This window comes from Stegostoma tigrinum, chromosome 8, assembly GCF_030684315.1.
Source record: "Stegostoma tigrinum isolate sSteTig4 chromosome 8, sSteTig4.hap1, whole genome shotgun sequence".
In the NCBI taxonomy this organism is placed as follows: Eukaryota; Metazoa; Chordata; class Chondrichthyes; order Orectolobiformes; family Stegostomatidae; genus Stegostoma; species Stegostoma tigrinum.
Genome location: NC_081361.1, coordinates 50,742,445 through 50,769,944, shown reverse-complemented (window position 1 = coordinate 50,769,944; position 27,500 = coordinate 50,742,445). Strand labels below are relative to the sequence as shown.

Genomic DNA, 27,500 nt, shown 5'->3' with positions numbered 1-27,500 from the left:
ATAAACAAGTTAGCCTAATATCTGTGGTTGGGAGATTGGACTCTGAGATCAAGGGTGGGATAAATGAGCACTTTGGAGAACCAGCATGGATTCATGACAAATCTTATTGAATTTTTTGAAGAGGTGACCAAAGTAATGGACAGAGGAATATCTATGGATGTCGTTTATATGGACTTCTGGAAATATTTGATTAAATTGAGGGCAAACTACTGACATGGCTGGGAAATTGTTTGAGTGGCAGGTGGCAGAATGTAGGGATAATGGGTAGATTCTCAAATTAGCAGGAGATGACCAGCCGTCTCCCATAAGGATCTGTGCTAGGGATTCAATTATTCACATTATTTATTAATGGCTTCGATAATAGCACATAAAGTCATATATTCAAATTTGCGAATGAACAAATGGGGAACAAAGAAGTGGTGGAAGAACCGAATAGGTACTTTGCATCAGTTTTCGTTGTGGAAAACATCATAACAAAACTTCAAGAGTGTCGGGGGCAGGGGTAAGTGAAACGGCTATCACTAGAGAGAAGGCATTCAGGAAGTTGAAAGTTTTGAAGGTGGATAAATCACTCAGACAAGATGGACCACAACCCATCTGAAGGAAATAGCTGAGAAGATTGTAAAGGCATTGGTGGTGATCTTTCAGGAATCACTAGAGTCAGCGAGGTGGCAGTGTCCCTAAGAACTAGAAAATTTCTAATGTAACACCCCTGTTTAAGAAGGAGGGGAGGCAGAAGACGGGAAATTATCAGCTTGTTAGAACTGTGAGCAGAGCTGAGAACCACACCTGAGGAAGAATATATTGTATTTCCAATGTTTGGGTATTCTAAGACTAGGGAAATGGTCTGAGGGCTTGGCAGTTCAGGAGAGAAATTAGAAAGCACTTCTACATGTCAAGTGTTGTAAGTATTCAGAACCCTTTCCACAAACAACAGTGGATAGAGGAACAGTTGTTAAGATCAAATCTGACATCGGTAATTTTTTGTTAAGCGAAGGGAAATGGACCAAAAGCAGGTATAGGGAGTTAGGCCACGGAATAGCCGTGATCTCATTGATTGGTGGAACAGGCTCGAGAAATTGGCTCAAGGGGCTGAATGGCCTACTTGTGTTCCCATGGCCTCATGATTGAGAGGAGGGCATGTTACAAACTGAATCATGGCTGAAAGGTGAATGGTAGTTCACAAAACTGCTTTGAGTGTCAAGGTGGAGCCAAGAGCAGCCTTTGGTTGTGATTGTGTTAGAACCTTCATTTAAGTCTATATTATTTTTATTTCATTATTTTGTCATTTTGATTTGGAGCTTGGAACTGACAACTGTGACCTGAAAATGACTTTTGCACTATTGGTGCAACTTGTGTTTTTCCAAAAAAATAGAGAACGAGGAAGCTGTTGTTTGAGGCGAGGCCTGGATGTTAATTACAAGTTTTTTTCTTGATCTAAAGGCTCTACAGATCCTTTGACACTGGAACAGAGCAGTTTGTTGAAATTGATCTCAGATGTTGGCCATGAACAAAGTCAGTGCTTAGGAATTGGTTCCAGCAAGTCTGAGAGAGACCTTATACTCCAGCAAATGGTAGACATTATATGTGACTGGAACTTCATCGGGAGATGATCGGCCTGATTATTAGGGAGAGGCCAGAGTTTTGAACTTGGCTTTGAACTGGTTTCTGAGAGGTCTTTAGTTGTTGATGCTGCAGCTTAAAGATTTAAAAACTCCTTACCGAACCTTCCATTATCAGCTTTTGGAGTTCAGAGAATAGAAGCTAAGCTGTTAGTATGACTGACTTCCTCTGGATGAGTTGAAAAGGTAGCCTTTATCAACATTTTCAGAAAATCAGCCAGCAAAAAATTATCTGTGCTCGTGGAACAATATATCATGAAAAACCGATTGAATAATCTGAGATAACAAGGTGTAGAGCTGGATGAACACAACAAGCCAAGCAGCATCAGAGGAGCAGGAAGGCTGACATTTTGGGTCTACGCCTTTCTTCAGAAAATTCTTGAATAATCTGGCCTGTTTTGTTATTTTCTTTCATTTATCCTTTACCTATGTCTGTCTGTCTTTTGTATGACTAGGGCTGACAGCAAAGGTTAAACTATAACCAAGAACTATGGTTGCTGGAGACTTGAAAGAAAAAGAAAACAGATGTTGCTGGAGAAACTCAGCAGGTCTGGCAGCATCTGTGAGTAGAATAGAGTTAACATTTCGGGTACAGTGACTCGTGATCAGAACTGGTCATCAAATCTACTATTGCCTCCTGCTCAACGTCCTTAGCTTCTTCCACCTGCCATTCTCCTAGCTCTCCAGCATCCATCACATCTGTTTTGTCTGGGCCAGTTTACAGGATACAGCATCAAACTCTTAGATACAGAAAGATACTCTTTCTGAGTGTACTGTGAGGATTCTCCTACCCCAATCCATCTAAGCATCAGAATCTTATCCCCAGGAGGCCCATCCTCTATTCCATGATAACTCTGGTGGAAGAATGGGTTGCAGAGTACCTACACTCAGCATTAGTCTGTGGTGGTTCCATAACAGAGTTATTAGGCATAGGTACAAAGGTTAGCCTATGCCTTCTGATATCTGCCCTTGTAAGGTACCCATCCTTTGAAATAAAGCAGGAACTTGAGAAACATCAAGGATATAGGCATCATGGCAGCTTCCAGGGTACAGATTTCCATAATGTGGTTCTGTGTATTGAATGATTGGAATCCTTTTGTAATGATGAAGGCTTCCATGTTTTGATGTGATGCTATCAATGTTGTCTGTGTACAGTCTATAGCATCCGTATCGGAAGCCAGCTACGTTGGTAAATTTTCTACACATTTGATTTTCTGTAATTTCTCTGCATCTTTGTTGTACAACAGCCACTGTGATGACCTTGGCTGTGACTGGATCTATTGATCATGGTTGAGAAACAAGAATGTCCTTAGTAAAGTGAGAAATCATCAATTACACGCAGTTTAGCCTCATCCCTTTTTTTCCTTTATTCACTTATGGGATGAGGACATTGCTGGCTAGGCAGCATTTATTGCGCATCCCCATTTGCCCAGAGGGCAGTTAAGAGTCAACCACACTGCTGTGGGTCTGGGGTAACATGTAGACCAGACCAGGTAAGGATAGCAGTTTCTTTCCCCAAAGGACATTAGTGAACCAGATGGGTTTTTTCGACAGTGGATTCATGGTCATCATTAGATTTTTAATTTCAGATAGTTATTGTATTCAATTCCACTATCTGCCATGGCGGGATTCACCCAGAACAATATCTCTGACTTAACAGTCCAGCGATCTTACCGTTTGGCCATCACCTCCCTTTGATACAGTAAGGTGAGAAGGACTGTGAGCTGCCTTTACACAGACCTTTGACATGAGGCACTTCATCCCAATGTATGCTCCACAAGTCAAACCATACAAATACAGGAGGAGATTGTTAGTTTAGTAGAGTTGAAACATTATGGGTATAGTAGGTATTAGAACATTGACCCCATCGCAACTCCTAAACTTTCCCAACAAAGACACTTTTGCATAGAAGTATATAGTCGCAAATACTTACAAGTAAGAGTGAGAGGAAACCAACGCCATGCCCTCAGACAGCCAATAAGCTATTAGATTGTCTTTGTGAATTGTTGCCCACAGGTGACACTTCTAATGTCACCTGTGATTACTTCTGTTTCACAGAGATGCTTATGATTAACCATTAATGACTAATAATGTAGGCGGAATTGCTTGTGACCAGGATTTATATCTCTGAATTGAACACTGCATGCATTCCATGTGCAGGATTGTACAATTACAGATTTCTTTATGCGCTGTGTAAGTGGCTGACAAATGCAATTGTCCCTTGAAAGGCCTCACATTGCTGACAAGTATAGCTCCATCTGAGACAGGAGAAAACTACTTACTCCACTCAGTTTTGATGCGGTGACAGCCATTTTCCATTTCCATTACATCCTAGTGATTTGATGACGTTGGAAGGAAATACAAGTTATGCTTTACAGAGTGAGTCAAAGGCTCAGTCTGGTAATCTAGGCAAACTCCCAAACGATCAAGTTCCTTTCTTCCTTGCACTCCCTGTTGTTCTGAGCATTCACATGTTCCCTCCCAGTCCTTTCACTTAAATCCTCCTCTCCCAACATTACACATAGAGCACTGGCTTGACAGATTAGCCTATAAGTCATCATGATGTGCCATTCCCCCATCTATATTAGTTGTGGTGTCTATCAATGAGCTTACCCCTGCCCATAATAACCCATGTTCTCAAGGACACTGCGGTCTCCTCATCTTACCTGTTGAATTGCACCCATCACAATTACTGTCTCTTCTGTATCCCTACACGCTGCCTCCAATCTCCACAATTAACTTGCCAACATCCCTACCACAGTGGTGGCCCTGATGAACATTCCTGTTTTTCAGTGAGCCCAGATGGGATCTATCCCAGGTTTCTGCGAGAGGCAGGGGAAGAAATAACTGGGAAGTTAGCAAATGCAATTGTCCCTTGAAAGGCCTCACATTGCTGACAAGTATAGCTATGTTCTCAGACATGTAAAAATCCACTTACTTCACATCCTCTTTGATCACAGGTGAGGTTCCAGAAGATGGAGATTGTTCACATGTTGAAGAAAGGAAGCAGGGATAATCCAGGAAATTATAGGCTAGTGACCCTGACATCTGTGGTGGGGGAGCTCTTAGAGATGACACTGAGGGACAAGATATATACACATTTGGAAGAAAATGGACTAGTTAGTGACAGGCAGCATGGTTTTATACAGGGAAATTCATGTCTCACCAACATGATTGAATTTTTGAAGAGGTGACAAAGATAATTGATGAGTGAAGGGCTGTGGATGTAATTTAGACTTTAGTAAGGCATTTGATAAAGTCCCACATGGCAGATTGGTACAAAAACTAAAACAACATGGGATTTGGGGTGGACTGGCTAGATGGATACAAAACCGGCTTGGTCAGAGAATATAGACGGTAGCAGTGGGAGAGTGTTTTTCAGAATGGAGACCGGTAACTAGTGGTGTTCCACAGGGATCAGTCTTAGGTCCTCTTTTGTTTGTAGTATATATAAATGATCTGGACAAAAATTTGGGTGTCTGATTGGTAAATCTGCAGATGACATGAAGATTGGTGGAGTTGCTGACAGTGCTGACAATAGCAAAAGGATACAACAGGATATAGATTGGCAACTTGGGAACAGAAATGGCAGACTGAGGTTAATCCAGACAAATGTGAGGTGATGCATTTTGGAGGATCAAATTTAGGTGTGAATTATACTGTAAATGCAGAACCCTTAGATACATTAACACAGAGACGGATCTGGGTGTGCAAGTCCACATTTCCTTATAAGTGGCAATACAGGTGGCCAAGGTGATTGAGAAGGTTTATGGCATGATTAGCTCCATTGGCTGGGGAAAAGAGTACAAGAGTTGGCAAAAAATGTTACAGCTATATAAAACCCTTGAAAGGCTGCATTTGGGGTATTGTGTGCAGTTTTGATTGCCACATTACCAGAAGGATGTAGAAGCTTTGGAGAGAGTGCAGAGAAGGTTTGCCAGGATGTTGCCTGGTCTCGAGGGCATTTGTTATGAGGAAAGATTAAAAAGACTAGGAGTTTTTTCACTAGAAAGACAGCAACTGAGAGGGCTACAAAATAGAGAGGCATAGATAGGGTGGACAGTCAGAGGGTTTTTCCCAGGGTTGAAGTTCTTGTACTGTACTTCTCGTTTGTTCTTCAGAATGTAATGATATAGAACCCATATCCCTGACCATCTGAAGCAGCTGATTGACTGTGTCCAAGCTCCTGGCCTGACATCAGACATTACACCTGATTGACTGTAGCTGGACCCTTTGACTTAACAAGAACCATTCCCTTTAGAATTTGAGACATGGCCATCTGGCTGTAGGATATGCAAAGAGTGAGCCTAATGAACTGCTGGTACATGATGTAGGTGTGACATTAACAGAGCAAGATGCCACAGGGCAACATGTGCAACCTGTTCCCTGATCACCGCTGACAACCATCAGAAGCTGCCTGGCTTTGTGGCTGTGTTAGAAGTCAAAGCAAGACAGAAATATTGTGAGCTGCAAGTTCTGAATAAAACAGGAAAGTGCAAAAAGACAGGAAAGGCCAGGGAGAGAAGCTGTGAGCACCCAAGTGGGCATTAAGTGAGAGTGCTAAGAAAGCAAGCAAAGAGCCCTGAGGCATGCCCTGCTCTGAATCATGATATAAGCGGTTTTGATGATTCAGTAAGTGAACTCTTTCCTGCAGTAGACCAAACCTCTCTTGACCAGAATTTTAACTGGACTAATGACTTCTGTCCTTCCCCCGCACTACCTGCGCCTTGACATTTGTTAGATCTTGCTGAGTGTGGATACAAAATGCTTCATTATCTGAGGATATCCTGAATTCTCAATTATCTGAATATACCCAAAGATTGAGCATCGTTTACTCTTGGGGTAGAGAATGAGAAAGATTCTTATCCCTTCCTGGGAAGAAATTCATTTTCAACTCTGCCCTAAACAGTCACTCTCGCCCTGAGATATATTTCTCTGGTTTTTCCACCGAATTGAAGTCCCATATCCCAGATTACATTCTTGTCATTTTTTTATATCCAGACCTTATCTCTCACTGCCCCTCCAATAATTTAAATTTAACATTTTAATGTCAGAACAGTCACTGGTTATTGCTCAATCTCAGTTCAGATCTGTAACTCAACTCATATTAAGCAAAGAAAATTGAAAAGTGATCTGATCAAGATGTGATCAGATCAGAAGGCTGGTGAACACATGGCCAACCTCTGTGGCTACCTCAGGTCTGACAGTTTACTGCAATCATGAGCAATTGGAAGTCCTAAATTAGTCACTGAACAGTATCATCCATGGGATGTAAACATACTATCTCTGTGTACACCATGATTATCCTCTGACTTAAAAACCTAAATTAGAATGTGCAACTCATGACTTATAGAGTCATTGAGTCATACAACAAGAATACAGACCCTTTGGTCCAACCAGAGATAATGGGAACTGCAGATGCTGGAGGATCCAAGATAATAAAGTGTGGAGCTGGATGAACACAGCAGGCCAAGTAGCATCTTAGGAGCACAAAAGCTGACGTTTTGGGCCTCGACCCTTCATCAGAAAAGGGGTATGGGGAGAGGATTTTGAAATAAATAGGCAGAGAGCGGGAGGAGGACTGAAGATGGATAGAGGAGACGATAGGTGGAGAGGAGAGTATGCGTGCAGAGGTAGGGAGGGGATATGTAGGTTCGGGGAGGACGGACAGGTCAAGGGGGCAGTAAAAGGTTAGTAGGTAGGAAATGGGGATGCGGCTTGAGGTGGGAGGAGGGGATAGGTGAGAGGAAGAACAGGCTAGGCAGGCTGGGACGAGATGGGCTGGTTTTGGGGTGCAGTGGGGGGAGGGAAGATTTTGAAGCTTGTGAAGTCCACATTGATGCCATTGGGCTACAGGGTTCCCAAGCGGAATATGAGTTGCTGTTCCTGCAACCTACGGGTGGCACCATTATGACACTGCAGGAGGCCTAGGATGGACATGTTGTCTAAGGAATGGTAGGGGGAGTTGAAATGGTTTGCGACTGGGAGGTGCAGTTGTTTACTGCGAACCGAGCGTAGGTGTTCTGCAAAGTGGTCCCCAAGCCTCCGCTTGGTTTCCCCAATGTAGAGGAAGCCACACCGTGTACAGCGGATGCAGTATACCACAATGGCGGATATGCAGGTAAACATCTGCTTGATGTGGAAAGTCATCTTGGGGCCTGGGATGGGGGTGACGGAGGAGGTGTAGGGGCAGGTGTAGCACTTCCTGCAGTTGCAGGGGAAAGTGTTGGGTGTGGTGTGGTTGGAGGGGAGTGTGGAATGGAGAAGGGAGTCGCGGAGAGAGTGGTCTCTCCGGAGGGCAGACAAGGGTGGGGATGGAAAAATGTCTTGGGTGGTGGGGTCGGATTGTAGAATGTTGACCATGCTCCCAAACTAAACTAATCCAACCTGCCTGCACTTGGCCCATGTCCCTCCAAACATTTTCTATTCATGAAGTTATTCAGATGTCTTTCCCATGTAACGATGCCTGCACCCACTTTCTCTGATAGTTCACTCCACATATGAACCAATCTCTGTGTAAAGATGTTGCCCCTCATATCCTTTTTAAATCTTTCTCTTCTCATCCTAAAAATATGCCCTCTAATTTTGAACTCGCACACCTTAGGGAAAAGACCCCTGACATTTGAATTATCTATGTCACTCATGACTGTATAAACCTCAATTAGATCACCCCTGAACCTCCTAAGCTCCAGTGAAACAAGTTCCAGCCTTTCCAGTCTATTTTTATATCTCAAACCCTCCATTCCCAGCAAAGTCCTGGTAAATCTTTTCTGAACCCTCTCCAATTTAATAATATCGTTCCTATAATATATTTATATATTTAAGGACAGTATTACAGTTGCATAAAGGATGTTTGGGGACTCGTCAACTGAGGTAGTATGGGCTGAGGTTAGAAACAGGAAAGGAGAGGTCACCCTGTTGGGAGTTTTCTATTGGCCTCCGAATAGTTCCAGAGATGTAGAGGAAAGGATAGCAAAGATGATTCTCGATAGGAGTGAGACAGACAGGGTAGTTGTCATGGGGGACTTCAACTTTCCAAATATTGACTGGAAACACTATAGTTTGAGTACTACAGATGGGTCAGTTTTTGTCCAGAGTGTGCAGGAGGGCTTTCTGACACAGTATGTAGATAGGCCAACAAGGGGCGAAGCCACATTAGATTTGGTACTGGGTAATGAGCCCGGCCAGGTGTTAGATTTGGAAGTAGGTGAGCACTTTGGTGATAGCGTTCACAATTCTGTTATGTTTACTTTAGTGATGGAAAAGGATAGGTGTATACCACTGGGCAAGAGTTATAGCTGGGGGAAAGGCAATTACGATGAGATTAGGCAAGATTTAGGGAGCATAGAATGCGGAAGGAAACTGCAGGGGATGGGCACATCAGAAATGTGGAGCTTATTCAAGGAAAAGCTCCTGTGTGTCCTAGATAAATATGTACCTGTCAGGCAGGGAGGAAGCTGTAGAGTGCGGGAGCCGTGGTTTATGAAGGAGGTGGGATCTCTGGTCAAGAGGACGAAGAAGGCTTATGTTCGGATGAGATGTGAAGGCTCAGTTAGGGCACTTGAGGGCTACGAGGTAGCCAGGAAAGACCTAAAGAGAGAGCTCAGAAGAGCCAGGCGGAGACATGAGACGTTGTTGGCGGATAGGATCAGGGTAAACCCTACGGCTTTCTATAGGTATTTAAGGAATAAAAGAATGACGAAAGTAAGATTAGACCCAATCAAGGATAGTAGTGGTAAGTTGTGTGTGGAGTCAGATGAGATAGGGGAAGCGCTAAATGAATATTCTTCAACAGTATTCACTCTAGAAAACGACAATGTTGTCGAGGAGAATACTGAGGTACAGGCTACTAGACTAGGTGGGATTGAGGTTCACAAGGAAGAGGTATTAGAAATCCTTCAGAAGGTGAAGATAGATAAGTCCCCTGGGCCGGATGGGATTTATCCTCGGATCATCTGGGAAGCCAGGGAGGAGATTGCCGAGCCTTTGGCATTGATCTTTAACTCGTCATTGTCTACAGGAATAGTGCCAGATGACTGGAGGATAGCAAATGTGGTTCCCCTGTTCGAGAAGGGGAGTAGAGACAACCCTGGTAATTATAGACCAGTAAGCCTTACCTCAGTTGTTGGTAAAGTGTTGGAAAAGGTTATAAGGGATAGGATTTATAATCATTTCGAAAAGAATAAATTGATTAGGGATAGTCAGCACGGTTTTGTGAAGGGAAGGTCATGCCTCACAAACCTTATTGAGTTCTTTGAGAAGGTGACCAAACAGGTAGATGAGAGTAAACCGGGTGATGTGGTGTATATGGATTTCAGCAAGGCGTTGAATAAGGTTCCCCACAGTAGGCTATTGTACAAAATGCGGAGGAATGGAATTGTGGGAGATATAGCAGTTTGGATCAGAAATTGGCTTGCTGAAAGAAGACAGGGTGGTAGTTAATGGGAAACGTTCATCCTGGAGACCAGTTACTAGTGGTGTACCGCAAGGGTCGGTATTGGGTCCACTGCTGTTTGTCACTTTTATAAATGACCTGGATGAGGGTGTAGAAGGATGGGTTAGTAAATTTGCAGACGACACTAAGGTCGGTGGAGTTGTGGATAGTGACGAAGGATGCTGTAGGTTGCAGAGAGACATAGATAAGTTGCAGAGCTGGGATGACAGGTGGCAAATGGAGTTTAATGCAGACAAATGTGAGGTGATGCACTTTGGTAGGAGTAACCGGAAGGCAAAGTACAGGGCTAATGGTAAGATTCTTGGTAGTGTAGATGAGCAGAGAGATCTCGGTGTCCATGTACACAGATCCTTGAAAGTTGCCAGCCAGGTTGACAGGGCTGTTAAGAAGGCATACAGTGTTTTAGCTTTTATTAATAGAGGGATCGAGTTCCGGAACCAAGAGGTTATGGTGAAGCTGTACAAAACTCTGGTGCGGCCGCACTTGGAGTATTGTGTACAGTTCTGGTCACCGCATTATAAGAAGGATGTGGAAGCTTTGGAAAGGGTGCAGAGGAGATTTACTAGGATGTTGCCTGGTATGGAGGGAAGGTCTTACGAGGAAAGGCTGAGGGACTTGAGGCTGTTTTCATTAGAGAGAAGAAGGTTGAGAGGTGACTTAATTGAAACATATAAAATAATCAGAGGGTTAGATAGGGTGGATAGGGAGAGCCTTTTTCCTAGGATGGTGACAGCGAGCAGGAGGGGGCATAGCTTTAAATTGAGGGGTGAAAGATATAGGACAGATGCCAGAGGTCGTTTCTTTACTCAGAGAGTAGTAAGGGAATGGAACGCTTTGCCTGCAACGGTAGTAGATTCGCCAACTTTAGGTACATTTAAGTCGTCATTGGATAAGCATATGGACGTACATGGAATAGTGTAGGCTAGATGGGCTTGAGATCGGTATGACAGGTCGGCACAACATCGAGGGCCGAAGGGCCTGTACTGTGTTGTAATGTTCTATGTTCTATGTTCTATAAAATTTGTTAAACAAGGCATGAATTTAATTAAACTGCAGACAGTGGGGCTCATCCCAAGGGAGAAGACATGAAGCAAAGGGAATTGTTCACAGCACTTCAGACGACAGGAATCATCTAAGGAATTCTGTTGAAGGAATACCATTGTATAGGGAAGGATGGAAAGGCTTAGCTTGCCTTCCTTTGAAAACTGAGGCTTGAGTCATAAACTAACAAGTTCTCTAAAATTATAAATTATTTTGATTATGAAATGATTTTGAAAATGATTTTTGCATACTTTGAATCGAGTTACATATTTAGGAAAAGCGTACCTAGAGATCATCAACTTAGAAGTCACCAAGAAATCCAAAGAGAAATTCAAAACAAATCACTTTACTCAAAAAGAGATACTATCACAATTACAACATTCAAAAGGCATCTGTAGGGGTACATGAATATGAAGGGTTTAGAGGGATATGGGCTAAATGATGGGAAAAGGGACTAGATTAATTTAGGATATCTGGTCAGCATGTGCAAATTGGACTGAAAGGTCTGTTTACTCAAAGGGGATACTATTATTGTTAAATGATTAAAGTAAATAAACTTGAAAGGGTTCAGAAACTATTTCCAAGAATGTTGCTGGGGTTGGAGTGTTTGAGCTGTAAGGAGAGGCTGAATAGGCTGGAACCTGCAACAGTAGTAGATTCGCCAACTTTAGGTACATTTAAGTCGTCATTGGCTAAGCATATGGACGTATATGGAATAGTTTAGGTTAGATGGGCTTGAGATTTGTATGACAGGTCGGCACAACATCGAGGGCCGAAGAGCCTTTACTGTGCTGTAATGTTCTATGCTCTATATAACAGGGCAACTAAAACTATATGCAGTACTCCAGAAGAGCCCTCACCAATGTCCTGTATAACCTCAATACGACATCCCAACTCCTGTACTCAATAGTCTTAGCAATGGCTGTAAGCATGCTATATGGCTTCTCAGCTACCGTGTCCACCTGTGATGCAAATTTCAAAGAATTATGTGCCTGAATCACTAGTCTCTGCTCTACAACACCACCCAGGGCCCTATCATTAATTGTATAAGCCCTGTTTTTGTTTGTCTTACCAAAATACAATACTTTACATTTATCCAAATTGAACTCCATCAGCCACTCCTCAGCCCATTGACCCAGTTGTGCAAGATCTCTTTGTAATCTTAGATAACCTTCTTCACTGTCCACTGGATGACCAATTCTGGTATAGTTGAGCTGTGTCAATTGAAGTAAGCAGGAACTACTGAGGAAACTAAAGATAAATGCACTTCCTAAAGCCATTGTCATGTTAACACAAATAAATCTACAAAATAATTCTTCCCAATACTCTGCTTTTTTGAATTCATTAACAAGCTACAGTCATCATGACTTTGACACCATGTGAAGATCCCATTCTGTGACAGATGTATCACTTCCCCCACTCAAACAGCTTCAAGCTGCCTTTCCATCTGGAGCCGAATAGATGATCCTGGACTGTGACTAGCTGCAGTATTAGTGAGTGATTTGGACAATGAATTAAGAGGGGGTGGGGATGGCAACTGTAGGATTTGCTATATAAAGCTTAAATCTTTAAGCTCCATCATAAGTTAAACTGAGAAAAATAATTGATGTGTTTTTTTTAACAAAACAGGAGTGATAACCAGACATGCTGCAGTCTTGCCCATTTCACTAAAGAGATGAAGTCATGCTTCAATCATGACTGTTGTGTTGAAAAATACAAGATTATCTGGGAAAGAAAGCATACCATTTCACAATTAAAGGAAGAGAATTCCATGATTGATTTTCCAAACAGGTTAACTGCAACATACAGTTAAATAGCAAAAGTTGATACCAAAGATTTTAGAATTTTGATGCTGTCAGTTCTTTTATTATCACACTTAATTTTTCTCCTCCAGCCTATCTTTAAATACAATTTCACATACGTGTCCTCATCTGCCAAGTAACACTATCCCACATGCCAAATTAATCTACCTTAGGACACCAAAACTTGTGAATGCCTTTGACAGATGACAGATGTGATTTATCGCAATTTAGAAAGACAATTCATTATAGAATAAAAACGAATAAAGCTGAAATCAGACAAACAGGCTGATGGAAACAACGGCTGGTGGCTTTGGGTGAATTATGGTTGAAGGCAAGAGAAAGCTGTAAATCTACTGAATGAGAACAACTTGGCCATTCAAAACTCAAGATTAAATAAATAGGCTTCTCGGAGGACAGAAAGTGAGGAAGAGGACAAAACTGAACCAACTAAATCAGATTCTAAATATCACAATATAATAAGTATTTTCCACCCCATCCAAACAGGAATCACAATAGTCACAAGCCCACTTCCTTGAGCATAAATAAGCACACAAAACAGAGAAAATAGATGCACAATACTGGAGAAACTCAGCATCTGTGGAGGGAGTCAGTGAACATTTCAAGTTGAGTATGACACTTCTTCAGAATTGAAAGGTTTTAAAAAAATGTTTTCTTTATACTTTTGACAGAAGCAGAGGCCCAGTGCAAAACTTAAAGGGCTTGTTAATGGTGAAGAAAGAAAAAAAGTAAAATATGTTTAAATTAAGGTGTGAAAGGGAGAGAATGGGTCCTCTCCGCTGAGAGCAAAGTAAGCAAGGTGCAAACAAGATATTTGTGTGGGAGGGGGTGGGCTGGGGAGAAGCTGTAAAGAAAATGAAGAACATGCATCATACAGTCAGTTTCTGAAGTTATGGAATTGAATATTGGGATCACAAATGCAAAATGCATTTGTAGAAAATCTAGCTCCTTAAGATTGCATTGTGCTTTATTGGAACATTGCAGCAGGCCCAGGACAGAACTATTAGCATGAGAGTGAGATGGTTTATTGAAATGTCAAGGAACTGCAACGTCAGGGTCATTCTTACGGACGGAGCTAAGATACTCCACAAGACAGTCAGCCAGTCTGTGCTTAGTCACACTAATGAAGGAGTCCGCCACAAAACAGAGGTCTGGCTACTAACCTCCCATTTCTTTACCCTGGCCATTCCTCTCCTCCGTCTCCTGCTACTGAGAACATAAAAGTTCTGCCGTAATACGTACCTCTTTCATCCTATTCATCCTGAGGACAGAGGTGATGTTAGCCTAATCAAAGGCAATCAGCTTTCTCTTTTCAGTGCATAATTTACCCTGCCTGCAATCTCATTCATGTCCTGGAGCAATGGCGCTGAGCATCAACTTGGGAAAATCAATTCAGGCTTAATCTTGCTACAACTACTGAAGAACAAGTTTCACCATATACTCTCCCCAACAAGAAAGAGTAACTTCATCCGGTTCTTCAGCTAGAATTAACTCACCCTAGCCCAAAAACCTTTGTACCAGCCTCACATTAGCCCGCAAAACAAAACAAAATGGTCCTCCGTGCACCATGCTCAAACCAGGGAGGAAATGACTGGGCCAGAATAAATCCCATTTATACTTCATTATTCACTTTCTTCATAGCTTCTCCAGAACACCAACCACCTTTTCTCCATCTCTGTATCCCCCTTACACCTACACTCTCCTAACCCTAACATCAGTCTAATTACTCTCTCATTTACCTCCATCATAAAGAATAAGGCCAAGGAACAGTTCCATGTACTTATTCAACGTTTCAAGTTACAGGCTCTTCTGCAACCCCTGATTGGCCCATGTTTCTCACCTCCTCTCACTTTTCTTGTCCTATCTCTTTTTTTCTCTACCATGAATTGCACAGTTTCCTTTAACATGGTAAATAAAACCTATCCAGTTATAACAAACAATTACTGTCCATGTATCCTTATTGTCAGTTTTCTTCTAGTTTGGACGATGTGATATTTCTCACAGTCCTTGTGTGGTATTTCCTTTACTACATTAATTTTACTGGTTGTTGGTATGGGATCCTTTATGCTCATCCGTAGCTGTTGCAGCGCAGTTGTTGGGTTGTGGGCTACCCTGATACCTAGGGGTCTGAGTAGACTTGTGGTCATCTCTGATATGTCTCTGATGTATGGTAGAGTGACCGGTGTGTCTGGCTGTGTCATGTCTTCTTGTTGCGGTCTGCCACGGAGGTAATGACAGACTGTTTTTTGGGCATCCATTCCTTTTCAAAACATTGTACAAGTGCCCCTGGATTGCTGCAATGTTTTGTGGCCCATTTGAATAATGTCAAGGTGCAGCTCCATTTATGGGCATTCAGGTGGTTGTTGGAGTAATTAAGTATTTTGTCTACATGTGTAGTCTTTCTATATACGCTAGTCTGGAGTTCCACGTTGTTCTTACATTCCACCATAATGTCTAGGAAGGATAGTCAGTTATTGTTCTCTTCTTCTTTTGTGAATTTTATTCCAGGAGGACGTTGTTTAAAGCTTTGGTAGTTTTCTTCTAGTCTTGCGCATTCGATAATCACGAAGGTGTCATTGACACAGCGGACCCAGAGTTTGTTTTGTATAATGCGGAGCGCTGTTCTTTCTAACCGCTTCTGCAATTAGTCCTGTTATGGGGGACCCCGTTGACTTGCTTGAATATACAGTCATGGAAGGCGAAGAGGCACAGATCCAGCAGTTTTAAGATGCTGTCCTTGTTGATGCTGTTGGTGTCATGGAGTGCCTTTCTGATTCAGCTACCAGTGTGGGAATTGTCCTTTTGGCTAGATCGATCTTTTAGGTTGAATGTAACGGATCCCATAACCATAGACGATAAAAATAACATAATATACAAAATATCATGCAAGGACTGTGAGAAACATTACATAGGCCAAGCTGGAAGAAAATTGACAATAAGGATACGTGGACACCAACTAGCCACCAAGAGACACGGCCGATTCTCACTGATCTCAATACACATGGACAAAGAAAGACACAAATTTGACTGGGACACACGTCCATAGCACAATCAAACAGAGACATGCCAGAGAATTCCTGGAGGACTGGTATTCCGACTGGAACTCCATCAATAAATACATTGAATTGGACTCGATATAAAAACCACTGAAAAACAAAACCGGAAGTATTGCCAACCTCCTCCCCAGCAAACGAAGGTGTATAAATAGCAAGTGGGATTGGACACCAATGCTTCACTGGAGGTGCACTGATGATGTTACCTAGCAGGACAACAAAATATCTGCAACCAAAGACATTGTCTTAGCGAGCAATTCTACAACCTCATCCACAACCCGTATTAGAAATCTTCTCAAAAACTTTAAAATTCATAAATCCATTAACTTTAAAGGTCATTGGAATCTTCAATAGCATCAAAAAGAACTGTAAAGCTATCAAGGTATTTAAAACTTCTGTCCTTTAAGTATTGGGAATTTGGGAACATGAGATCGCAAGTATAGGGTATGCAGAGTGTTCTGAGAGATGGGAGTAGGGGGAGGTGAAGACTAGAGGACAGTTCTGTGCTTTACTATTGTTCTTAAATTCCTCCACGATGGTAGAGCATCAACACAGGTCTTCCATCCAGCCTGCCTTGGCACCTGGTACCTGCCCATCCTAACTCCCAGAGTGCCCAGCCACTCCAGAAAGAAAATTCCAACTTCTGGGACACTTCCTCCTTAATGGGTTTTGAAACCAGGAAATATCACAACTGTTAAAATTCACACCTTTAATTTGCATCTTTGCTCTACTATTAAATCAGTGTCAATGAACCTAGGACGTACACGCTAAGTCTTGGGGCAGACGCTGCCAAGGCGCGGTGGTGAAAGACCACTGTATGAGACCCCTCAGCCGGAATGTAACATGGGCCCTATTTGGTAACTGGGCTCAGCTGGCACCTTCCCCAACTGGTCAGGGGGCCAACAGGGACTGTGCGGGTAGACAACCGCCGGGGTTTTTTCTTTGTTTTTGTTTTTTTCTTTTAGTTGGTGTACATACCCCTAGGGTAACCCGGAGTGGCTAGCATGACCGAGTAGGTATGTAAATATGTTTATTTTTTGTATATGCTACGAATATAGTATTTTTTTTGAATAAAAAAATGTCAATGAACCTAGGACAGACTTCAGAAGCATTTCAATATGGATGCAAGCTGTTTAAAATTTTGCAATGAAATATTTCAAAACACTTCATTAATACAGTTCTGTAAAAGATTGTACATTGATTTTAATGCAATCGTTCTAGTTCACACTTGTACTTTGAATCATAGAGTCATAAAATTATTCAGTATGGAAACAGGCCCTTCGATCCAACTCATCCCTGCTGACCAAGTTACCCAAACTAAACTAGTCCCACTTGCCTGTGTTTTGCCTCAATCCCTCTAAACCTTGCCTATTCATTTACCTATCCCAATGTCTTTTAAATGTTGTAACTCTACCTGCACTTACCACTTCCTCCGGCAGTTCGTTTCACGTACAAACCTCCCTCTGTGTGAAAATGTTGCCCCTCAGGTCCCCTTTAAATCTTTATCCTCTCACCTTAAAAATATGCCCTCTACTTTAGAACTCTCCCACCCTGAGGAAAAGACCTTTGCTATTCACCTTATCTATGCCCTCGTGATTTTATAAACCTCTATAAGGTCACCCCTCAGTCACCTACACTCCAGGGTAAAATGCCCCAGCCTATCAAGCCTCTCAGTTTTAACAAATGTCATTTGCCCATCAATCAGTAAAGTGCAGAGTTTCTCGGGACAGATTTGACTGTTCTCTGTTATCCAGTTTCTCCAGTGAGTTAAAAACGTATTAAAGTTTTATTGTTTCCTACCCTGTGATGTTTTCAAGCAAGTCTCCATGGTGCAGCTGGCACTCTCATCAGCAGCTGGCACGAGTATCAATATCTCTAGCAATTTGGGTCTTTTGAAATATATTATGACGACTGCCTCCTGGTGTAGGAAAACGTGACATTTAGTGAGAACAGGGACTGCTGCTGCACAGAGCAGAACAAATAATCTTAGGGGCTCACGAGCAACATTGATAAAAAAAGTTCTAAAATAATTTTACAGGGAATTTTGTGTTTGTTGGATGGGTATAATAGCTGTCTGTGCAATTGCACCCACTGTCAACAATCTTTTCAAAGGTGAATTTTGACATCTGCTGTTCTTCTGCTTGTTGCCCTGGACAACCCACTGAATGCATTCGTACCAGCTCTCTCCCGCAGATGGGCTTCTGAATTTCTCCACTTGCCAAATAACATGATAATACTCAGGTCATGCAAATAAACCTGACTGTCTTTATGTGGGCGTCCTCCTTCAGGTGCCAGTCAGGCAGACGTTCTGGGCATTCTGCAAGCCTACTACACACCACATAGTGAAACCTGTTGTATGCATGGCAGTCGGTCAGGTTTATTGGTCTTTTGGTGCGTGCCATTAACTCATTCATGCGAAGGGCATGAGTAAAGGTATCTGGAGGGGACCTAATGTTAAGGCACCTCACGTTTTGTGAGTTTATCCATCATCTTATAGTTGAGATCAACGGCTCCTATTTTGCAATTTATTTATTTTCTTTGATTCTTTTCAATGTCGTATGCTGAAACCTTGGCCTTGGCCTTTTAACCTGGCTTTCTCAAACTAATCAGAAACTTATGACTGAAACTTTACATGGACTTGATTTGAAGTAATTTTCGAACAAGCTCGGTCTCTTTTCATTGGAGAAAAGGAGGAGGAGAGGGGACCTAATTGAGGTATACAAGATAATGAGAGGCATAGATAGAGTTGATAGCCAGAGACTATTTCCCAGGGCAGAAATGGCTAACACAAGGGGTCATAGTTTTAAGCTGGTTGGAGGAAAGTATAGAGGGGATGTCAGAGGCGGGTTCTTTACACAGAGAGTTGAGAGAGCATGGAATGCGTTGCCAGCAGCAGTTGTGGAAGCAAGGTCATTGGGGTCATTTAAGAGAGTGCTGGACAAGCATATGGTCACAGAAATTTGAGGGTGCATACATGAGGATCAATGGTCGGCACAACATTGTGGGCTGAAGGGCCTGTTCTGTGCTGTACTGTTCTATGTTCTATGTTCTATTAGCGGCAAGTAAATTGTTATAACAATTCCAAGGTGCTATGTTGTAAGATAGAAATATTATTTTAATGCGAGAATTGTTCAAATTAAGAGACTTCTCCAGGATCAGGCATGATATTTCTTGCAAGAGGGAAAGGATGCAGGCCATTTCAAAGGACAGCCAATGCTAATCTACCGGTGCTGGGTGAATGGGGCCTGAGAAGATTCCACAGGAGCCTAAATGTAACCAGCCAAGAACATTCAGCAAGCAAATGCAAGAGTGAGAATCAGGGCATTGTACAGCCTCAGGAAATCAGAGGCCCAGTTGTTTCATTTGGGATGTCTGGAAAGGAGCCCTCCCTCTCCAGATTGCAGTGACTTTTTAACATGCTCTTTCTGGCACCTTCAGCTGGAGGGAAGGCATCCACTCAAGAAGGAGGTGAAAGTCCATTAACCTAAATGGACTGCATGCTGGAACATTGGTTTGCATTCATTGTCTCATCCAATGCTAAAACCTGAGATTAGTGCAAATTGATCAACTAAGGGTCATGTGCATTTTAAAATCCCCGTTCTGCAGTACATTTTTAATAAATTAAAAGTTTCAGTTATTTGTACTGATCAAGGGAGAAGATGCCAGTGTTGTATACTAGGATAACAGTTCCCACACCCAATGCCAATATTAAGCACTTTTAGGTCAAATGCAACACATTATCCTGCAGAATTGTAAATCATTTGACTGCTACCTGCAATCAGATGTCTGAAACACTTTTGTATGAAATAAACAAGAGAAACCACTGTGTTCAAAGGCAGCAGGAATTACTGTGTCAGGTAAAAAGGGGGGAGATATGTCTTGGAAGGGGAGAAAGACTTAGCTGTGTAATACACCATTCACTATCACATAATTCCCCAAAGCATTTTACTGCCAAAGAAGGACTTTTTATATAACATTCCCTGCTGAAATGCAAGAAGCATGGCAGCCAATTTGTTAGCAGCAAGAATACACTAACAATAATCTATTTATGACAAGGCTATAATCTGTGTTTTGGCGTTAGTTCAGGGACTATGTTTGCAAACACACCAGTGACAAAATAAATATTGTTGCTACCTATCACCAACACTTATGAATGTGGATTGGTTTGGTGCTATGTAGCTGATTGAGCGCAGTGGGTGGTGAATGTGGGCTAAATTTTACCAAAAATCAACTAAGCGTGAACTTTGGGGCATGTCACTGAAGCTTTCTATTGAGTTACCTTACACCGCTCACCTCATCGCGTGCACCATAATTTGGTGGCTCCACTCTTGCCCTGTCTTCCGTTCACCAGTGACAGAAGAACTTGATACTGCTGGGGTTTGCGCTTCCTGGGAACATGTTTAAAGTCCAGCTGTGTACCAGGACAATTACTACCAGCCAGAAACTTCACATATCACACAATGGGAGAAGAAGAAAACACAAAAGCATCTGAGGGCATTTAAGTGGCCCCTGGGACGCTGCATTGCAAACAGCTTCTCACATCAGTAATTATATTGCTATCTTACAACATCACCTGTCTGACTGGTATTGTATCTGCAGTTACAAGAATATCAACTCCAGAGGCTACCCATCCTGAGCACCATACCAGTTTAGACCCCTGTCTAAGGGAGCCCTGCACTTTCCCCAACAGTCAGCGTAACATGTCATTGTTCAGTGTGGAAGCATCACATGCTGGAATGCTTCCAAACAGAGGAAAATGTTAACTTTCATTGAACAACTGGAAAAGCATGGAAGAGACAAATGAAGAGAGAAACATTTACTTCTGGGAATAAACTGAGGCTGCTTGCCTTTTGAATAACAGATTTTCAGCCAATTACTGAACGTTGACCTCACCCAGCTCACATTTATTGGAACCTGATATTAATTTAATCCTAAATTAATACAAAGAAATTGCTAGAGAAGGTTGCTGGACCTGGAGCACTAACTCTGTTTCTCTTTCCACAGAGGCTGCCCGACCTGCTGAGTTTCTATTAATCTTTCAATTAAATCCTATCTGGATTGGCAGTCTTGACTTAATACCCCTCTATTGTGGAGGTGATGTTCCACCCACTCAATGTCCTCATCTTCCTCCTTGGAAAATAGGCAGTGCCCTTCCAGCTCTTCAGCATCCATTAGCTCGCCTCTTTACCTGCTCCAGTTGTGCTAGAATTTTGCAGCATACTGTCCAGGCTGAAAAGCCTGTCCAAAAGCATTGGAACTTCATCTACAGGAGGCCTAGAAATTGCTTTATGATGGCTCCAGTGGAGGGTTGGGCTGTTTTGTATCTACACTCAGCCTAGTTGGGGCGTTACTTAATGGAACTGTCAGCCATGGTTATCCTTATTAGTTATGCAGCCTTTGTAGTAATGCAGCAACAGAAGAGTTCTCAAGGATGTGGGAATCATGGCTGTTTCCAGGGAGCCTGGTTCAGACTTCTGAAATGTGATACTAATGCTTACAGATGCTTGTGTATTGATGGAATGGAAACCTTTCTGTTGATCAAGTCTGCCAACTTATGATGTAGCACTTTCAATACAATGTATATCCAGTCTTTAGCACGTTACATCTGTGGGAAGTTGGCAATGTGGGCAAAGCCGACCAACCAGCCTGTAGCACTGACCACATGATGGGGAAACCAGATGAAATGGTATGGTCTGACACAAATTATATGAATAATGGCTTTGATACATTCATGAGCCAAGGATTGAGAGTTCACAGTAAGATCGTCAGTAAAGTCTTGGAAACAGCCAGTTACATCAAACTTTAATGCAGCTGTCACCTGGATTGCCTGTGGGATAGGATAACCATGTATCACTTCAGGTTGCAGGTCCTGCCATAGCAGATGAGAAGGTTCTGCAGTGATGTCCCAGAGCATCCTCAGTCTGTGGCAGCGCTGCTCCTCAGTCATCTCGAGGATGCCAAACTCTGGGTCACCTTCACATCCTGAGGGGACATTTAGCTGCAACTTCTTCAGGTGGAGGCTGTTTGGCAGCTGCTGGTCCTGGCCTTGCTGATGTATTTGCTCCTTCCTCAGTTTCTCTGCTCCTTCATTGTACTAATGCCACGGTGACAATACCCTCTGTTGTGGCTGGCCCATTGGCCCTGTTTCAAATGAGCCTATCGGGGTAATATCAAAAACAGAACAGATAGCGAGGCTTGGGGGAAGGGCAGGGCATGTGGGAGGAGGAGATTCAGGATCTAAGAGAGAACCAAACGGAGAAGGCGGGTTGTGCTGTCGGGGAAGGAGAGGCCAGGAGCAAGGGAGACCACCAAATAAAGATGGGTGGAGGGGAGGGGGTGGATGAGGGCCTCGCAGCCTCTGTCAACCTTGCCATCCCTGCCTTCTGTCTTTTTCTTTCTCACTCCATAAATTCCACACTGTACCCACCCATGTGGGGAATACCTCATCCGTCTTCCCAACAATGAAGCCATGTTCAAACTCATGTATCTCCTGGTGGGCATACAATAAAGTCTGTACAATCACTTCAGTACTTGGAACCAAGCATTCTCAGGTGCAACACATTTGTAGTTCCTGCAGTCATTGGTGTCTGTATACACTGCCTTCTCAGTAATGTGAGCAATCAGGATTCCTGCCTCAGACAAAGGACAGTTTAAAATAGTCTCTAATACTTTAGGGCATGGTGAACTCAGAGTAGGAGGGCTATTGCACAGTTCTACATGGACTTTTTACATAGGGACCTTATGTTTGCAGCACAAGCCATGTCGCACAAATGCAATAGGAGATTGTGAGTGTTGTAGGATTACTGAAAGTTTGCCCACCCACTTGCAATGCAAATAATTACAGTTCTGAGTGAGAGGAAATCAGCTCTATTCCTTTGTGCAGTCTTTGAGATCTCGGTAAAATCCAAAAGAACTGTGGATGCTGGAAATCAGAAACAAAGACAGAAATTGCTGGAAAAGCTCAGCAGGCCTGCTAGCATTCGTGGAGAGAAGTCAGAGTTAATGTTTCAGATTCAAGGACCTTTCCACAGAACAGCTAGCTCCCTTTTGTTGTCTTTGAGATCTTGGGTTGTCTTTGAGAATTGTGGCCAGGAGGTGAACATTTTATGGTCATCTGTGAATACATCTGCTTCTCGAGATGGCTTTGATCAATTTGCATTAACTAATGACATTGTTAGGATTGCTTGTGATGACAAGACTGGTCACTGTATGCGTTTCACATGCAGGATTCTGTGATTACAGTTGTCTTTAATCTGTGCTGCAAAAGTTTTTGATTGATGCAATTGTCTCTTGAAGGGCCTCACATCACTGACAAGTAGAGGTTGTGTTGTTAGACAGAAAAAAGTTACCCACCCACCAGCTGTGGTGATGATTTCTAATGCATATTTGGATGAGGATGGAAGGCAACTCAGGTCGTGCTTCACAGAGTGAGTCACACACCCATCATGGTTATACAGAGGACCCTACAAACATTCCTGTACCTTTCTTCCTGTTGCCACTTGGCCCTTTAAGTGTGTTCTGCCATTCAGTGAGATCATGGCTGAAGAATCATAGAATCCTTACAGTGCAGATAGAGGACACTTGGCTCATCAATTCTGCACTGACTATCTGAAGAGCATCCCACTCTATCCATGTAAACCCTCATTTACCATAGTTCACTCATAGCCTGCACATCCCTGCACATTATGGGCAATTCAGCAGGGCCAGTCCACCTAAGCTGCACATCTTTGGACTGTGGGAGGAAACCAGAGCACCCAGAGGAAACTCACACAGACACAGGGAGAATGTGCAAACTCCACACAGACAGTCGCCTGAGGCTGGAATCAAACTTGAGTACCTGGCGTTGTGAGACAGCAGAGGCCAGAGAAGCAGGGTGCCCACTTTCAAGTCAGGAATTGTTGCCATTTAGTTACTCCCCACCACATGGGAAAATAGCAATCTGCATACACATAAGGAAAGAATAGGTAATAATGAATAGGTGCAGGCAGGGAGTGATGGGGATTGGTCAGTCCGGTGGGAAGGACAGATAGGTGGCAGAGATGATGGACAGATTGTGTCAGGTCAGGGAGAGGGGATGAGAGGGAGGGTAGAGGGTGAGGAGACTTTGAAACTTGAAACTGGCAAAATCCCACTTCCTACAGATTAAGGGAACTCGCCCTTACCCTTAAAAAATTTTCCTTTAACATCTCCCACTTCTTATAGTCTAAGCGGTGACCATGAGCACCGGCATGGGCCCAAGCAATGCCTCCTTTTTGTAGGGCACGTGGAACAATTCCTCTTCCGCTACTACACTGGCACTATCACCCAACTGTTCCTCTGCTACATTGATGACTTTATCAGCACTGCCTTGTGCTCCCACGAGGAATTTGAACAGTTCATCAACTTTACTAACGCCTTCCATCCAAACTCAAATTCACCTGGACCATCTCTGATACCTCCCTCTCCATCCTGGACCTCTCTGCCTCCATCTCTGGTGAATGCCTCAAAACCAACATCTATCTCAAGCCCACCGACACCCACAGACACCTACACTATACCTCTTATCACCCACCCTCCTGCAAGAATGCGATCCCCTACTCCCAATTCCTCTGCCTCTACTGTGTCTGGTCCCAAGATGGGGCGTTCCACGCCTACACATCTCAGATATCCTCCCATTTCAAGGACCACAACTTACCCACTGCGGTGATCGAAAATGCCCTCAACTGCATCTCTTGCCTTTCCCACACCTCCACCCTTACATTCACTGCTCATAACAAAAATAAAGACAGAATCCCCCTTGTCCTCACATATCACCCCACTAGCCTCCGGATTCAACGTATCATTCTCCACCACTTCCACCACCTGCAATCCGAACCCACAACCAAAGATATATTTCCCTCCCCACGTCTATCTGCCTTTCTTTGGGACTGCTCTCTTCATGAATCCCTCATCTGCCCTACACTCCCCACTAACCCCACCAACCCCACCACCCCCGGCACCTTTCCCTACAAAAGTGCTACACCTGCCCCTATACCTCCTCCCTCTCCCCCATTCATGGCCCAAAGCAAACCTTTCAAGTCAGACAGAGGTTCACTTGACATCTGCCAACTTGGTCTATTGTATCTGTTGCTCCCGATGTGGCCTCCTGTACACCGGTGAGACTAAACAGAGGCTTGGAAACCACTTTTGTAGAGCATCTGTGCTCTGTTCATGACAAACGACAACACCTTCCAGTTGCAAACCATTTCAACTCCTCCTCCCACTCCCTGGGTGACATGTCCATCCTGGGCCTCCTCCAGTCTCACAATGACACCACCCGTAAACTGGAGGAGCAGCAGCTCATATTCTGCCTCGGGAGCCTACAGCCCAATGGTCTAAATGTGGATTTTGCCAGTTTCAAAATCTACCCCCCACCGCCTCATCCAATGACCAACCCTCCCTCTGATCCCTGCTTCCTTGTCCACAAACTGTCCATCTTCTCTCCCACCTATCCACCCCTCCCATCTTACTGACCAATCCCCACTTCATACCTGCACTCACCTATCACCATCCCATCTACCTTCCCCAGCCCCACCCCTCCTCTACTTATTTCTGAGCTCCCAAACCTGTCCCCCATTTCTGAAGAAGGGTCCCGACCTGAAACGTCAGCTTCCCTGCTCCTCTGATGCTGCCTGGCCTGCTCTGTCCCTCTATCTCCACGCTGTGTTATCTCTGACTCCAGCATCTGCAGTTCTTACTATCTACAGGTAATGCTGAAATGTTAAGACATTCAAACCAGCCTTTCACCACTTGTTAACGTCTTGACCTAAGTTCTGTTGCTATCTCCATTCTAACTTACTGTGATCAGCTCTGTATCTGTGACTTTCTAGTGCCTGCGTATGGCAATGGTGCATTAGATGGATCAATATGTGGAGTTTACTAAATCATGTACTTTTCATTAAAACAAAAAGCTTCCTGAGCCATCTATGTGGTCTAAGTAAGATTTAGTGACTTAGCAACAATATAGTGTACCATTTTGTATCATGGACACATGGCCATTGAAAATAAATTGAGATTGCTCAAAAATAATTACAGGCTCTGTGAGGAGTCAGCATTGGATTTGGACCACAGGCTGCAGGCAAATGTACAACAATTTCCTACAGTTCATGAATTCAGTTGTAAAATTGCAGCTCACATCCATGGCTCACTGGCAAGTACAAAAATATATTGTGATGTTCAGCTGTATATAGTTCCAAAGTCTAAACTCAGCTCTGTGTAAGAGAGCACTTCTCAAGTGACTGGATGTTACAGTTGGCCTGAACTGGAGAAAAAAGAGGGAAGAAAACTTTTTGCCGGAGATTTATCCTGCTCAATATCATCATCTAGAGACCTCTGCTGGAAAACTGGGAACATAGGATCAGGTTCAGCTGTAAATGTTCACTCATTTGGCAAACTAAGTCAGCTTTGCCTTGTTTCTGAATCAAGGGTTATGGCTAAAAGGCAGGGAAGTTTTGGGTCAGCCACAATCCTATTGAATGGCAGGGCAGGCTTGAAGGGCTAAATGGTCAACTCCAGGTCCCATTTATTATGGTCGCATGGGTAGGAATGAAAAGGGGTTTATTATCTTTTGGGGAGTTGCCCCTGTGAGTGAAGCTGGCCTCTAAAACATTAATAAAATAGACTTAGTAGGAACTGCAGATGCTGCAGAATCTGAGATAACAAGGTGTAGAGCTGGATGAACACAGCAGGGCGAGCAACATCAGTGGAGCAGGAAAGCTGACGTTTTGGGTCTAAAAGTCAACAAAATAGACTTGATGGGAGCAAGTATAATTCATCTCCTGTATTCAGTCAGTGGCTTTCTGAGATAATTCAAGTATGCACCACATAACTGTCCCAATCTATCTCCAACCACTTGATACATCTCGATCATATGACCTCTCACCTAACGTTCTGATTATCTACCTGACTACATGAATTCCTACACATTCACTGTTGGAAAGACTTGGACCTTTAAAAATTTATCTAAATCGAGCAGCTACCTTATCACGGGGAAGGAGTTGTCTCGCTCTTTTCCATCTCTTCTCCCACCTGACGATCTTCCCTTTGGGAGGTTGTGCTAATCTTTTACTGCTTCAGCTGGGACCGGAAACATCCAGCTGAAAATTGTGAAAGGTTATCTGACAGAAATCTCCATGGCAACGTTGATGTTGACCCTGATCAGAAGCCCTTCTGCGCTTTGACCTCAACAGTCATTACATCGATCGGAAAGACATGAAAAACAAACATTTTGAAACAACTCATCAAATGCAGCTATTCTTTTAAACTGGCTTTACACAAAGTCGCTCAATTTAGCCATAAGGCACAATCTGGAGAATTTTGTTCAGTTGGTATTTAAAAGGTCTTCTCTCCCTCTTGATTCTGCCACTTTCCGTTTTCCTCCATGGGTGAGGGCCAAAGCTGGAAATGGTTACCGCCTACTCACTGATAACTCTTCCAAGCAACCACACTTTGAGTAAGCTATGGTATTAAATAATATCATGTTGTTTCAATA

The 27,500-nt window shown here is 43.1% G+C and overlaps 1 protein-coding gene across 8 annotated transcripts in view; it reads right to left on the bottom strand.

Annotated features, from left to right (window-relative positions):
* sgip1a (SH3GL interacting endocytic adaptor 1a) overlaps positions 1–17,834 on the bottom strand; it is a 248,344-nt gene extending 230,510 nt beyond the window's left edge. For all 8 annotated transcript variants that reach the window (XM_059647869.1, XM_059647871.1, XM_059647872.1 and 5 more), the window contains exon 1: positions 17,792–17,834. In XM_059647869.1, the coding sequence (XP_059503852.1) occupies positions 17,792–17,819 (28 nt within the window). In that variant the 5' untranslated portion in view covers positions 17,820–17,834. The remainder of the gene's footprint in view (positions 1–17,791) is intronic.
* Between the last annotated feature and the right edge of the window lie 9,666 nt (positions 17,835–27,500).